Source organism: Rattus norvegicus, chromosome 10 (genome assembly GCF_036323735.1).
Source record: "Rattus norvegicus strain BN/NHsdMcwi chromosome 10, GRCr8, whole genome shotgun sequence".
Lineage (NCBI taxonomy): Eukaryota > Metazoa > Chordata > Mammalia > Rodentia > Muridae > Rattus > Rattus norvegicus.
This window is the reverse complement of record NC_086028.1, coordinates 95,515,467-95,531,591: the sequence shown is the minus strand read 5'-3', so window position 1 is coordinate 95,531,591 and position 16,125 is coordinate 95,515,467. Positions and strand designations below refer to the sequence as shown.

The 16,125-nt window shown below is 38.7% G+C and overlaps 1 protein-coding gene across 4 annotated transcripts in view; it reads left to right on the top strand.

Annotated features, from left to right (window-relative positions):
• Positions 1-16,125, top strand: part of Abca8a (ATP-binding cassette, subfamily A (ABC1), member 8a) — a 69,973-nt gene that overhangs the window by 40,179 nt on the left and 13,669 nt on the right. For all 4 annotated transcript variants that reach the window (XR_005489862.2, NM_001281824.1, XM_006247611.5 and 1 more), the window contains 7 exons: positions 3,512-3,649; positions 4,465-4,572; positions 6,754-6,927; positions 7,638-7,751; positions 9,603-9,722; positions 14,094-14,159; positions 14,973-15,064. Coding sequence is in view for 3 of the 4 variants with exons in the window: in NM_001281824.1 (NP_001268753.1) it covers positions 3,512-3,649; positions 4,465-4,572; positions 6,754-6,927; positions 7,638-7,751; positions 9,603-9,722; positions 14,094-14,159; positions 14,973-15,064 (812 nt within the window). In the remaining variant the exon portion in view is untranslated. The remainder of the gene's footprint in view (positions 1-3,511; positions 3,650-4,464; positions 4,573-6,753; positions 6,928-7,637; positions 7,752-9,602; positions 9,723-14,093; positions 14,160-14,972; positions 15,065-16,125) is intronic.

Below are 16,125 nucleotides of genomic sequence, written 5' to 3'. Positions count from 1 at the left end.
TTGAAGTTCTTATCATACAGATCTTTCCCTTGCTTGGTTAAAGTCACATCGAGGTATTTTGTATTATTTGGGACAATCATGAAGGGTGTCATTTCCCTAATTTCTTTCTCGGCTTGTTCCTCTTTTGTGTAGAGGAAGGCTACTGATTTATTTGAGTTAATTTTATACCCAGCCACTTTGCTGAAGGTGTTTATCAGCTTTAGTAGTTCTTTGGTGGAACTTTTGGGATCACTTAAATATACTATCATATCATCTGCAAATAGTGATATTTTGACTTCCTCCTTTCCAATCTGTATCCCTTTGATCTCCTTTTGTCGTCTGATTGCTCTGGCTAGGTCTTCAAAAACTATATTGAATAAGTAGGGAGAGAGTGGGCAGCCTTGTCTAGTCCCGGATTTTAGTGGGATTGCTTCAAGTTTCTCTCCATTTAGTTTAATATTTGCTACTGGCTTGCTGTATATGGCTTTTACTATGTTTATATATGGGCCTTGAATTCCTATTCTTTCCAGGACTTTTATCATGAAGGGGTGTTGAACTTTGTCAAATGCTTTCTCAGCATCTAGTGAAATGATCATATGGTTTTTATCTTTCAGTTTGTTTATATAGTGGATCACGTTGATGGTTTTCCGTATATTAAACCATCCCTACATCCCTGGAATGAAGCCTACTTGATCATGATGGATGATTGTTTTGATGTGCTCTTGGATTCGGTTTGCAAGAATTTTATTGAGTATTTTTGTGTCGTATTCATAAGGGAAGTTGGTCTGAAGTTCTCTTTCTTTGTTGGGTCTTTGGGTGGTTTAGATATAAGAGTAATGGTGACTTCATAGAAGGAATTTTGGTAGCGCTCTATCTCTTTCAATTTTGTGGAATACTTTGGATAGTATTGGTATGAGGTCCTCTATGAAAGTCTGATATAATTCTGCGCTGAACCCATCTGGACCTGGGCTCTTTTTGGTTGGGAGACTTTTAATGACTGCTTCTATTTCTTTAGGAGTTATAGAGTTGTTTAAAAGGTTTATCCATTCCTGATTTAACTTCAGTACCTGGTATCTGTCTAGGAAATTGTCCATTTCCAGCAGATTTTCAAGTTTTGTTGAATATAGGCTTTTGTAGTAGGATCTGATGACTTTTTGAATTTCCTCTGATTCTATTGTTATGTTTTCATTTCTGATTTTGTTAATTTGGACACACTCTCTGTGTCCTCTGGTTAGTCTGGCTAAGGGTTTATCTATCTTGTTGATTTTCTCAAAGAACCAGCTTTTGTTTCTGTTAATTCTTTCTATGGTCCTTTTTGTTTCTACTTGGTTGATTTCAGCTCTGAGTTTGATAATTTCCTGCCTTCTACTCTTCCTGGGTGTATTTGCTTCTTTTTGTTCTAGAGCTTTTAGGTGTGCTGTCAAGCTGCTGATATATGCTCTCTCCTGTTTCTTTCTGCAGGCACTCAGAGCTATGAGTTTTCCTCTTAGCAGAGCTTTCTTTGTGTCCCATAAATTTGAGTATGTTTTACCTTCATTTTCATTAAATTCTAAGAAGTCTTTAATTTCTTTCTTTATTTCTTCCTTGACCAGGTTATCATTGAGTAGAGCATTGTTCAACTTCCATGTATATGTGGGTGTTCTTTCCCTATTGTTATTGAAGACCAGCTTTAGTCTGTGGTGGTCTGATAGGACGCATTGCATTATTTTTATCTTTCTGTAACTGTTGAGGCCTGTTTTAAGACTGATTATATAATGAACTTTGGAGAAAGTACTATTAGGTGGTGAGAAGAAGGTATATCCTTTTGTTTTAGGATAGAATGTCCTATAAATATCTGTTAAGTCCATTTGGCTCATGACTTCTCTTAGTCTGCCTTTGTCTCTGTTTAATTTCTGTTTCCGTGATCTGTCCATTGATGAGAGTGGGGTGTTGAAATCTCCTACTATTATTGCGTGAGGTACAGTGTGTGCTTTGAGCTTTAGTAAGGTTTCTTTTACGTATGTAGGTGCCCTTGTATTTGGGGCATAGATATTTATGATTGAGAGTTCACCTTGGTGGATTTTCCCTTTGATGAATATGAAGTGTCCTTACTTACCTTTTTTGATGACTTTTGGTTGAAAATCGATTTTATTCGATATTAGAATGGCTACTCCAACTGGCTTCTTCAGACCATCTGCTTGGAAAGTTGTTTTCCAGCCTTTCACTCTGAGGTAGTGTCTGTCTTTGTCTCTGAGGTGTGTTTCCTGTAGGCAGCAGAATGTTGGGTCCTCATTGTGTATCCAGTTTGTTAGTCTGTGTCTTTTTATTGGGGAATTGAGTCCATTGATGTTGAGAAATATTAAGGAATAGTGATTATTGCTTCCTGTTATATTCATATTTGATGTGAGGTTATGTTTGTGTACTTCTCTTCTCTTTGTTTTATTGCCAAGATGATTAGTTTCTTGCTTTTGCTGGGGTGTAGGTTCCCTCCTTGTATTGGGCTTTACCCTTTATTATCCTTTGTAGCACTGGATTTGTAGAAAGATATTGTGTAAATTTTCTTTTGTCATGGAATATCTTGGTTTCTCCATCTATGTTAATTGAGAGTTTTGCTGGATACAGTAACCTGGGCTGGCATTTGTGCATTCTGTACTTTTCTTGGCTAATGTCCACTTATTAGTAAGAGCGTACCATGCATGTCCTTCTGGGCCTGAGTTAACTCACTCACTAGTTCCATCCATTTGCCTGCAAAGCTCATGATATCCTTGCTCTTGATAGCTGAATAGTATTCTATTGTGTAAATGAACCACATTTTAAATATCCATTCTTCTGTTGTTGTTTTGCATATGAGTTTTGTTTTTTTGTTTTTTAGGGTTTTTTTTGATATTTTCCTTATTTACATTTCAAATGATATCTCCTTTCCTAGTTTCCTATCCATAAACCCCTTATCCCATCCCTTATCCTCCTGCTTCTATGAGGGTGCTCCCACACTAACCGATCCTGCCTCCCTGCCTTGTCACTCCCCTACACTGGGGCATTGAGCCTTTACAGGATCAAGGGTTTCTCTTCCCATTGATGCCAGACAAGGTCATCCTCTGCTACATATGCAGCTGGAGCCATGGATCGCTCCATGTGTACTCTTTGGTTGGTGGTTCAGTCCCTGGGAGCTCTGAGGGGTCTGGTTGGTTGATGTTCTTCCTATGGGGCTGCAAACCCCTTCATCTCCTTCAGTCCTTTCTCTAATTCCTCCATTGGGAACCCTGTTCTTAGTCCAATGGTTGGCTGCAAGCATCCTCCCCTGTACTTGCCAGGTTCTGGAAGAGCCTCTCAGGAGACAGCTATATAGAACATACAGAGGCAAAGTGTAGAGCATAGATGGAAGGAAAGGCCATGCAGAGACTGCCACACCTGGGGATCCATCTCACATACCCTCACCAAACCCAGACTCTATTGCGGATGCCAAGAAGTACATGCTGACAGGAGCCTGGTGTAACTGCACATGAGTTCTATGTTTTCTTCTTCCAGACTGAGAACTCATTTTGTTACCTTTTAGAATTACAACTTTACATTGGCATGCAATACCAAGAGGCTGAATTGTTTTCCCGTTCTGGTGGACATAGTGAGTAATGCGCTACTCGGACTGTTCACACCATCAGTGCACATTCAAACTGATCGCAGCTCATTTCCTGAGGTTGGTATGTTCTTGTAGATTCTACTATATCTGGAGTCTACCAGGCTGTTCTGTTCAGAATAATCTCAGTGGTCTTGATAGCTTCCTTCATACATTAGATCACAGAATAATCTCAGTGGTCTTGATAGCTTCCTTCATACATTAGATCAGTATATATTAATTTTATATTAATTTAACATATAATATATCATATATCATTTACAGTATATCATATATGACTATGCATCTTCACCTGAGCTGTTCCCTGTGAGCAGCGAATGTTAAATTAGGAGAGATAAATCTAAGCACGCTGACTCACACCTGTAGTCACAGCACGTGTGAGGTATTGGCAGTATTATTATGAGTTCAAGTCCAACCTGCATTGCAGAATAAGACTATGTTGAAGAAATCAAAAGGAAGGGGAGAAAGGGGAGAAACCGATGGGAAGAAAACTGGGATGTGAAATTTGGGAGTTGGAGTTCCTAATTATTAAATTGATTGCAGTGGTCTAAAGTGACAAAATATCATAATAATTATTTAAAGCCTAAAAATTTTGATCATATTTAAGTGTTAGCCTAAACTTTAGAGTTTTACCATCATAATAACCCCTTGTTCTCATATCACTTTCCATTTTCAAAATCATATCATGTCGCTTCTTCCAATGGTTTACTTTTAAAATTGGATACATAAGCAAAATCTACGTTGAGAACTGGATTATCACGGAAGGAGGGGGAAAGCTCACAAGAGACCCAGGGCAAAATTTTAGGTAATTGATTATGTTTTGAGCAGTGTAATCCAGACAACTCTTTTCAACTTTGCACCACTTCCATTCCTAGGATACAGGCTACACACAGTTTTACCACTTGCTTTACATGTTCTCATGGATCCTTTTGATGGCCTGCGTCCCTCCTTACATTTCCATGACCAGCATTGACGACTATAAGGTAGTAACAAATGATGGAAACTTTAGTTGGCTTGAAGAACCAGAAGTTGTTTATAATGTGATCGGCAGACTTTCCTTTCATACGGTGTGCAGGTGTATGTGTCAAGCAGTTGGTTAATACACAGTTGTACTTAACAGGAGTAAAACGGAAGAATGGACTGAAGGAAGGGAAAAGGAAGACGGGTAGGACGAGTGAAAAGACCATAAGAAGGAAAATGAGAGATAGATAAAAGCTTTGTTTCCTTCTGAATAATGGAGTCATTGTGATGAGACTTGACCCCCTAAAACTTTTTTTAAAAATTGGATATCTTTTATTTATTTACATTTCAAATGTTATCCCGTTTCCTGGTCTCCCATCCATAACCCCCCTATACCATCCCCCTCCCCTTTTTCTATGAGGGTGTTCCCCAACCCATTCACCCACTCCTTCTTGCCTCCCCATTCTGACTTTCCCCTACACTGGGGGGGAGGGGGTCCAGCCTTGGCAGGACCAAGGGTTTCTCCTCCCATTGGTGCCCAACAGGGCCATCCTCTGCTACATATGCAGCTGGAGCAATGGGTCTGTCCATGTGTATTCTTTGGGTGGTGCTTAGTACCTAGGAGCTCTGATTGGTTGGTATTTTTCTTACGGGGTTGCAAACCCCTTCAGCTCCTTTAATCCTTTCTCTAACTCCTCCAATGGAGACCCCATTCTCAGCTCAATGGGTGACTGCGAGCATCCACTTTTGTATTTGTAAAACTTAATCTTTTCAGTGGAAGACTGAGAGAGATTCGGTATAAAACCTTGAGTTGTATATCACACATGTCTTCCTGGAACTAGCACAGAGATCATGGAGAACAGAGAGGACTTGAACAGGACCCCGAGGTCTTATTTAACTAAGGGAAGAACTTGGAATCCAACAGAGTGGCTGGAATGTTCTTCTAAGCATTCTGTCAGTGCAAGAATTACACAGAGCAAGGGCAGTAGAACTCTACCCAAGGCTTGCCTGGAACCTGTTGTCCATACTGAGCTATGCATGCGTAGAATAGAACTTCATGATGTCAAGAGTGTACAGATCTCATGAGCAGGTTAAAGGAATTATACAGTCATAGGGGTTTGCCACAGGATCCAACTTTCAAGCAATCCTTGATCAATTGAGAACAGACCCATAAATGACAAAGAAAATGAAAGAAGTAACAAATAGGAAAAGTTAATGTGATCAAGGATTTAACTAAAAGAATGAACATGATGGAGAAAGAAATAGAGGAAAGTTATATATATATAAATATAACATATATACCATATATAATATAGATAATATATGTATACACACACATATATATATATACATATATAAAACGAGTCAGGTGGAACTCCTATAAGTACCTAATGTAGCTGTATACTAAAATAATGAGCACAGCTTTTAGGACAAACACACAAGTAAGAAAGAATGACCTGGAAGAACAGGCAGTAAAAGTCTGAAGCACAGAAAGGAAAAAAAACAGCTCTGAAAAAAATCTGAGCTTTAATGATTCATGGGCCAATAGTAACAGTTCCTCATACATTGAATTAGACTATCTAAGGCAGAAGCACCGGAAATGACAGAAAATACACTTGGAAAAAAACCTTTCAAATTTTTTATCATTTGGAGCATTTTCTCAATACAAAATTTAGTGACACTTAAAATAGGTACACACAACCCACATGTATTGCTATGAGGCACACTAATGACTTTAAAAATGAGGAACGACAAAGCTATCTAAAAGTAGCATGCAAGATGCAAAATTATTTACGGTATTTTAATCATTCCTTTTTGTTGAGAGTGATCCAATGTGACAATCTTACGTGGGAAAAAATGGCTACTTTCATTTGAATAAGGAATGAATTGTTTTACCACTGAAAGTTAATACTCAGATGGGGAATTTTCCTTTGTAGGCATTAAGTCAAACCTTGGTTAACTTCATTACCGCTCTGTCTGTAACTTGAATGGATTACTTTTATTAACTATAATAGCATGTTAGGATAAATTCTTTTTTATTAGTAACAACAGCAAATTTTGACAGAGGAGCTTTGAAATGATCTATGTCCCTTAGACTGTGTAGCGTTTAATCACTAATAATGAATAACTTGTTTGGCTATTTTCTATATGTTTCATATTTTTATAAAAACAGTATCCAATTGATGATTGTACTTCCTTATCAGAACAGAGCTCAGTTCCAGCTGTGGATTTCAGGGCTCTCCCCTTCTGCATACTGGTTTGGTCATGCTCTTTTTGAGATCCCAGTCTACTCTGCACTCATTTTGTCTGTGTACATTGCTTTCTATTTCTCGGCCCCTCCAGAGAGTATGATCACAACTAGAGATCTGTTTATTCAGGTAAGTGGAGACACCATTCCTAAAACAACTATCATTAAATGATTCAACCCAAAAATTAACAGTTAACATGTGACATGCCATTTTTAATATTTTCATTTCTATCATAAGGTTTCTTAATGCATATGATATAAAATTGTCACTACGGCTTTTTCCCTGGTGTGTTGGTTTAGTTTTGTTTTCTGGACAGGGACGAACTATGTAGTCATAACAGTCCTAGCTGACTTTGAAATCATGGAGATCCACTCAAGTGCTAAGATTAAACTTTGTGCCACCATGACTGGCTCCCCCTGACCGCTTTGACTGAGACATTCAGTGACACTGGTTGCATAGTCTCATTTTGTCGCCCGCCCCTCCCCCAACAAAGAAAACCTTCCAGTTATGTGGTGTAGAAACTGAGATTCTACACTGAGAATACAAGAATCCACCCGCAAGACAAGAGCTCTCAGGAAACACCAAAGTGTCCCTGCCATTTCAAAGTTAGCTCTTGTACGTAAACATTTGGTTGCAGAAAACTGACAGCCACCTCTCCTAGTTGTGATTTATCATGTCTCTGCTGAGGAACGACAATCCCAAGCCACCCACTTCATCACTCTCTATGGCATTTAAATCCTGACAACTGAAGGAGCACGAAGAAACTGTTTTGTGACATTGGTACATTCAAATGTTTCCACATGTCACAATGTTTATTCTCCTTTTTCTGTTGGTTTCAGATCCTCTATGCTGGTGGCTATGCTATGTCAGTTATTTTCATGATGTATGTGATTTCATTCATTTGTCGCAAGGGGAGAAAAAATAGTGGCATTTGGTCACTTTGCTTCTATATTGTAAGTATGTTTACCGTTTTTATTTTCGTGATGAAGTTATGCAAAACATATATGTTAAAATTTATCTATTTTGACCTCACTTTCTTTAAAGATAGTAGAACTAGTTATAGGATTATAAACCTAGGTATTGCTTTGAAATCCCTTTTAGGAAAAAGAATTAACTGAGTAACAAAGATTATGGAATTTTCAGAAGGCTATAAATATTGTTAATAAAAAACCTAAAGCTAAAATCTGATTGCTGAGGAAGTCCTTGTTAAGAACCATTTATTAAAATCTTCACTTTCTAAACTTAGAAAGGTAATATATGTAACTTCCATGTATTTATTCTAGTATTTATGTTTTGAACGTCTTAGTTACATTACTGTCTTACAAATACTTAATTCCTTTGTGTACCACATTTTGAGATGGTTGAGGAAGAAAACATGCAGATTACATAGTGTCTTCTTCCCATTAAGTGAAGGTGAAACTTCTCCCCTAATATTTAATATTTGAGCTTCTGGAGGGATTATCAAGTACTTCAGTATCTAAGGATGCTGTCCTGCAATTTGACCCGCTACTCATAATTTCACTTTATACAAATTAATTGCACCAGCTCACTGTCACCGATTTCCACAAGTTAAGAAAGAAACAGACATAGGACATATTATTGGAAAAATGAATAATGAAAATGTTATAGAGGTTATATATATAGGTTATAGAGTTATATAGGTCTAAGTGTGGGTATGGATATGGATAGACATATAGAATTATCCAATGACTGAATAATAACAACCATAAAATACATACACAAAGAAGGCGTTAATCCCTGAAACTTAGGAAAGAGTAAGGATTTCCTATTGAGGATATTTTTCTAAAGAGATGCTTCTTTAGAAAACAAGGCAAGTAGGGTAAAAACCCCAAAGGGGAGAGAGCCAGACCTATCCAATACAACAGCAGACACCGATGGAATGAATGTCTGTGCAGTAGGCAGCTGAGCACAGGCAGTGACCTACTTAAGATGGAAATTAAGGCTACATTCATGTCTCACCTTACAGGACATGCTCCCTGATTAATCCTAAAGGACTCTGTGTTTTGTTTTGGGGAAACTTACAAGCTTTTAGGGTGGAAGTTCAGCCAGAGACAGTACTCTGATATCAGACCAAATTGGAGAGAGGCACAGAATCTTCTCATGTAAAGTTTGCACCTGTGACTTCTGTTCTATCAGTTCCAATGATACTCAGGGATGTGTTACCTAATTGATAACCTTATAAATATCTCTGAGAAAATACTTGTATGAAATGCAATTCTGTTCAATTCAAAACGATTTCTCTTCAATTATTGCCTATACCGTATTTATTAAATCCCTAGACAATATAAAACCTACTTTATTTTTGTTCCTCTGTGATTAAAACTGGACATAGAATCTTTAGTCTATGCAGTGGATCCTATATTTCCCCAGCTTTGCCAAATTTCCAATGTCAAGCCAAACGCTTTTAGCCAAATCTAGGAAGAAATGTTTGTGATGATAGTAATTTTATGACATTGGAAATCGAATTAAAAAAAAGTGAAAATACATCTAATTTCTGGTTTTAAGATTTATTTGGTGTGTGTATGTTTAAGGGTGTGTGTGTGTGTGCGTGTGTGTGTGTATGTGTGTGTGCGTGTGCGTTCACAAGCAAAGGTTCCAGAAAACAGTGTTGTGCTTCATGAAGCTGGAGTTACAGGAAGGTGTTAATTACTTGACTTGAGTACAAGGAACTAAACTCAGGTCCTCTGTAAGAGCAGAACATGGTCTTAACTGGCGAGTTATCCCTTAGCCCCTTCCATTGCATTTTCAAAAGCAACTAAAATGTATATTTCATTTTCTTCTAGGTCTCTTTCATCTCTCTATGTCTTATGTTATTTAAATTCTTTGAAGATACCTTTTTGTTTTCTTCTATTGCCCTGATTCCAGTTGTTACACTGGTAGGGTGTACATTATTACATTTTCAGGTAAGAAATGTGAAACATTTCTGTAAGTGTCTCAGAATGGGGGATGTCGGCGCCATCACCGACACAGTACCGAGAATCGGGCGAAAGCCTGTGGGATGAAAGAAACACACACACACACACACACACACACACACACACAGGTTATTCCTGTCAAGCCACAAGAGGAAGAGAGCTTCTGGTTTCTTTATTGACCAACTATATATCCAAAGAACACCACTTAGCAGGTATCTGTCAAGCACAGTGGGGAACCCTGGCTGAGACTTCGGTAACAAAGTATGTGACCTGAATAAATTAGGGAAATAACCAGGAAGGCCAGCCTAATTCTGACTCAGGTGAGAAGTACCTGGCCAGACTGCCAGTTGGGAACAAAAGGCTTCCACGTGTAAGGGCAGGGCTCAGCAGGGGTCAAACCTTGCTGGAGACCCAGAAGGTTCTTGTTCCGGCTGAAAACATTCTTCTTGTGCCCTAAATTACAGGGAGAGGCTTTTGATCCTACAATCTAAGACTAAGGCCAAACAGTGATAAAGCAACCAGGCCCAAATCCAATTCGGCTCCCACAGGGGGAGGCATTAAAAAAGCTTTGTCTTGAGTTAGAAAGTATTTACTCTGAAGACTGAATATTTAAAGTATTTTATTTTTATTATTTTCCCCTTTTAAATTCATTTCTTTTTTTAAGATTTACTTTACATCCCTGTGATGCTTGAAAAGTTTGGCTCCCATAGACTCATGTATTTGAATGCTTGGCTATAGGGAGTGCCACTTTTAAGAAGTGTGGCCTTGTTGGAGGATTGAGGTCTTTTATGCTCAGGCTCTGCCCTGTGTAGAATTCTAGTCTCCTTCTGGCTATCTTCATATAAAAATGTAGAATTCTCAGTTCCTTCTCCAGTACCATGTCTGCCTGGATGTTGCCATCCTTCCTACCATGATGATAATGAACTGAATCTCTGAAATTAAACCCCAATTAAATGCTTGCCTCTACAAGAGTTACCTTAGTCATTTTGTCCTTTCACAGCAATGGAAATTCTAAAACAGAAATTGGTATCAGGAGTGGGGCTTTTCTGTGATAGTTCTGACCATATTTTTGTTTGGAGGAGTGTGAATTTTGGAACTTTGCATTAGGAAAGCAATGTAATGTTTTAAGTGAAGCTTAATGGGTCATACAGGTAGAAGCATAGGAGACAGTGGTGCTTAGGGTGACTCCAATTGTGGTTTTCTGGCTCAAGAAGATTCAGAAGAGAAGGAATTTAGCATGTGGCCTTGAAACTATTCTTCTGATATTTTGGTGAAGAATGTAGCTGATTTTTGTCCTTGTCTGAAGAGTCAGTCAGAGGCTAAAATTAAGAGATTTGAATTAATTGCATTGACAAAGGAAACCTCCTAAAGTGTCAATAACCTAGCATAGACTTTGTCCTATGGTACATTCTGCGAAAGAACGTTTTGATCAGACATAGCAAATTGAGAAAGTATATGTAAAAGATTATAGGGGCACCAGGAAGTGGAATGGAGCTAAAGCCTGTGTTCAAGGCTATTAAATCTAATTAAGGGAGTGATGACCTTGAGATAAGATTTCACCCTGCTAAAATTATTGTTTATGTGTTTGCAGTTGAAAGAGGAAGTGTTAAGTCATTGCTTTCATTTGGACTTAAGGAGATATTGTGTGCCAAAGTGTCAAGGAATGGATTGTAATGTTTATTCTCAGTTGTCAACTTGACTATATCTGGAATGAACTGTACTCCAGTCATGGAAGGCACACGTATAATCCAGATTTTGAGACTGGAAGACACAGGCTTAGGATTTGGATCTTGATGTGGGGTGATACATGCTTTTGATCCACATCAACACATGCCTTTAATCCATATCTTGAGATGCAGTGATCATGCTTATAAAGATCTTGTTAAAAGAAATTATAGTTTAGGTCTAGGTGTGGTGGTACACCCCTTTAATCCAAGTACTTGGGAGAAAGAGGTATGCAGATCTTTGAGCTCAAGGTCAGTCTACAGAGCAAGTTTCAGGACAGCCAAGCTTAGACAGTGAAGGAAATCATTGAAAACAGAGAGCTGGTGATGAAGTACAAGGGGGCCATGTTCCAGCCCCAACAAGCAGCAGATTTTGGCAGCTTCGGGTTTAGAGTCAGTAGTAGAAGGGGTTACTGAGAAACGGACGCTGCTTAGCTAGAGTGAAATCTTCTGCAGTCCCAGAAGCAAACTCATACGCCTATGGACATTTGAATTTTGGCAAAGAAGTCAAAACTGTACAATGGAAAAAGGAAAGCATCTTTTAACAAATGGCGCTGGGTTAAACTGGATGTCTGCATGTATAATAATACAAAGAGTTCCATATCTATCTCCCTGCATGAAACTCAAGTCTAAGTAGATCAAAGACTCAACATATAACAAGACACACTAAATCTGATAGAAGAGAAAGTGGGGTATAACCTTGAACACATTGGCATGGGAGACAACTTCCTTAACAGAATACCAACAGTTCAGGCATCAACATCAACGATTAATAAATGGAGCCTCATGAAACCTAAAGCAAACAACACCTTAATGTCAGTCAATGGAATGGGGAAAGATCTTCACCAACCCTACATCTGGCAGAGTGCTGATATCCAGAATATATGAAGAATTTAAGAAAGTACACATCAGAAAACCAAATAACACAATTTTAAAAATGAGGTAGAGAACAAAACATAGAACTCTCAACAAAGGACTTCTAATGGCCAAGAAGCCCTTCAAGAAATGTTTGACATTATTAGTCATCATTGAAATGCAAATCAAAATGTCTCTGAGATTCCATTTTACAACTGTCAGAATGGCGGAGATCAAAAATTCAAGTGATAGCATGTATTGGTAAGGGTGTGGAGCAACTCCTTCATTGCTGGTCAGAGTGCAAATTTACACAACTACTTTGGAAATCAATTTGATGGTTTCTCAGAAAATTGGTAATAGTTCAACCTCAAGACCCAGTTATATCACTCCTGGGCATATACACCCAAAAGATGTTCCACCATTCCACAAAGACACATGCTCGACTATGTTCATAGCAGATTTATTCATAATAACCAGAAACTGGAAACAACCTAAATGTCCCTCAACTGAAGAATGGAGAAAGAAAACGTGGTTCATTTACACAATGGAATACTATTCAGCAATTAAAAACAAAGACTTTTTGTTTTTAATTTTGCTGGTAAATGCCTGGAACTTGAGAATATCATCCTGAGTGAGGTAACCCAGTCCCAAAAGGACATTCATAGTATTTACTCTCCTAAAGTGGATATTAGCTACAGAATAACCACACTACACTCCACAGATCTGAAGAAGCTAAGTAACAAGGAGGACACAAGGGGATGCTTGAATCTCACTGAGAAGGGGAAATAAAATAGACATTTGGTGTGGAAGAGGGAAGGAAGTTTGTGGGGGAGGTGTAGGGAGAGGAATGGGGGGATAAAGTAGGGGGAGATCAGAAAGAGAATATGGAGAGATCTGGAATCTATGGGGGTATATCTCTGTGACAAGCTAGAAACCTAAAACAATGGAAAATCCCAGGAACCTACAAGGGTGACCATAGCTAAGACTCCTAACTGTGGGGAAAATGGAAGCTGAAATAGCCATCTCCTGTAACCAGAAAAGACTTCCAGTGGAGGGACTGGGACCTCAACCAAGCCACAAAACCTATAGAAAATTGAATTAGAAAGTTTTTTTCCTGATAGCCCTATTTATCTATAAGTGAAAATGTAGCATTTGCTTTCTGCGGACATGGGTTGTGGGCAGTAGAGTAAAGAAGACTGACACTAATAAAATCCTTTGGTGTTCAGTGCCCTACTAGTGCATACACAATTATGCCCTGAATCTCTGAGATTCTGTGCTTTAAAGTGTTAATATTTGTGTGGCTTTTATGCTATTTTTTCTTTTGTATTTAATACAAAATACTCTATTTAGAGCTGATACAGCAGCAATAAATTTCAACTTTGCTCACAGGCCAGATGTATTCCCTGAAAATTATTTTCCCTTTATGCCTTAGAGATTCTAGTCTTCCAATGGAGGATCATAGGAAAGAGTGGAGCATCGCCATTGGGTACAGGAGAGGGGACGCTGCTGGGAGAAACCCTGTCTCCTCTAATCCTTGGATTCTCTCAGTAGCTGAACCTTAAACACTGAATGTCATCCTTTATAGAAAAGCTGCACAGTTTCCAGACCATGAGAATGAGAATAGCAGCCCCTAGTTACATATTTAACAGTTGGCACTTCCGTTGTACCCATGAAAAATCTGGAGAAAGACTACACTAGTAGAGTTGACCAATGATCCAATCACATTGCATAAAATGGATTGATTGTAAAACTTCATGTTTAATTTGTTCTTTCTTTGCAGAATCATGAGTTTCCTGAAATAAGTTTGTACCCAGAAAGGTACTATACCTATCTGTTTTTCCTAGCTGTAAGTATCCTTCTTGTTCAAATATTACTGCACACAGAGAGACCTTTACCTAAGTAATGCAGGGTACTTTCTTGTTCATATTTTTGGTGAAAAAAAAACCAGTTCTGGAGATCAAACCATTTATACCTGTTACACAAATGTTCTGTCACTGATCAAACCCACTAGCCTTAGTTTGAAAAATAAAATGTTTTATGTAGCTAAGTCCCAGAAAAGCAATATGTTCCTAAGAAGGGAGCCATTTTTAAACAAATATCCAGTGACATAATAAATTGTACCTTCCAATTCTAAGGACGTAGTAGAGAGTTGGGGATATTGCTCAATGAATAAGTTGCTTCTGCGCAAGAGTCTGGACTAGGTACATGTCTCCAGTAATCACTAAAGTGCTGGATGGGCATGGCATCTCTGAATTAGAGATCGAGGTCCTCTAGACTAGTTGGCTAGTAAGACTGGGAGGACCAACAAGATCCGGATTCAAGTGAGAGATGCAGACTCCATTAATAAACTGAAGAGTGACTAAGAAAGACATCTAATTTCCTCCTCTCCCCCCCACCCGACCTGACACATATACCAAATAAAAGTGTATCCTAAAGCATTAATGAAGTTTAGAACACAATATAATGCAGAACAGCGTGAACTGTTTCTGTACAAAGAACTGTAATTCAATTTGACTTGTTTTGTAAGCAGATGAATGGCTAGTGCTTACAATTTTAACCATCCCATCCTGTATCTACCTGTAGAAGGCTGGTTGCGGTTTACTTCTGATGTTAATTAGCATTTGGTGTTTCTAACCGAGAACATCTCTCTTTCTCCTAGCCTTTCTTTCATTTTCTCATCTTCCTATTTATTCTTCGATGTCTGGAAAGGAAGTTTGGAATGAAAACAATGAGAATGGATCCTGTCTTTAGGTTTGGAGAAATCTCATGGTTCTGTGTGCTTTATTGAACAATTTTGTATAAAGGTAGCATACAAACTCTCACGGACACAAAGTCCATGAGGTTATGATGAAGAGACAGTTATGGAAATTATAAATATGATTAATCCGAACATGGTTCTGAGTCTTAAAGATGATTGTCATAACCATGGTCAAAAACATGTCTAACATACCAGAAACACAGGAAATCCAAGGCTTCATCTGCTACTCTGTGCATGGGAGGGCCAAGATTCACCACAGGCAGCAAGCTTAGTTTGAAAGGCAACTGCTTAGTGCCCTGGAGAGCTGAGGGAACACAGTCAACCCAGAAAGGCCCACAGAGTTAAATGATGGGAAGGGTTATGGCAGAAACAAAAACTCTCTTGCTGATAGAGTGAGAAACCTATCCCATGTGCTCTGGGCATTTTCTATTAACCTGTAATAGAAAGAAGAATGGGATTAGGTATCCAGGGATCTTGAATGTAAGTATGCTTTATTCAAGCAAGACTGAAGAGCACAACCAGAAGCATATTAGTCCTTCTGAGTTGTCATTAAATTTTTGGACTCTACGTTTGGGAATCACCACTTGCATGCAAGAGTGGATTGGCTGAGTAGATTAAGGTACCCGCCACCAAGACTGACGAGCTGAGTTCAATTCCCAGGTCCTACATCGTGGAAGGAAAGAAGAAACCCTTGATAGCTGTTATTTCTCCCGCCGACACGTACCAAACAAACAATAAAATATATGTAAAACCGAGCCAAAACCCAGAAAAAGAATCTCTGCTTGACCAGGGCTTTCTAGCTTTGCCTCTGTGGATGTCAGGTTTCAAAGGCCATCTGTTCTAGAGGAATGAGAACAGTTTGCCAGCCTACTCTCATCCTAGTGCCATCTTCGTTTTAGAAAGTTGGATAGAAGAATCAAGCTTTGACACATCACCTACGACCACAATGAACAGGGAGTGAGGGGAAGGAATCAAAATAATGGTCTTGTCATAAATATGTGAGCTGGAAGAGAAAGGCAAGGGTTCCTCTGACACATCCCAAGAAGGGGCTGTG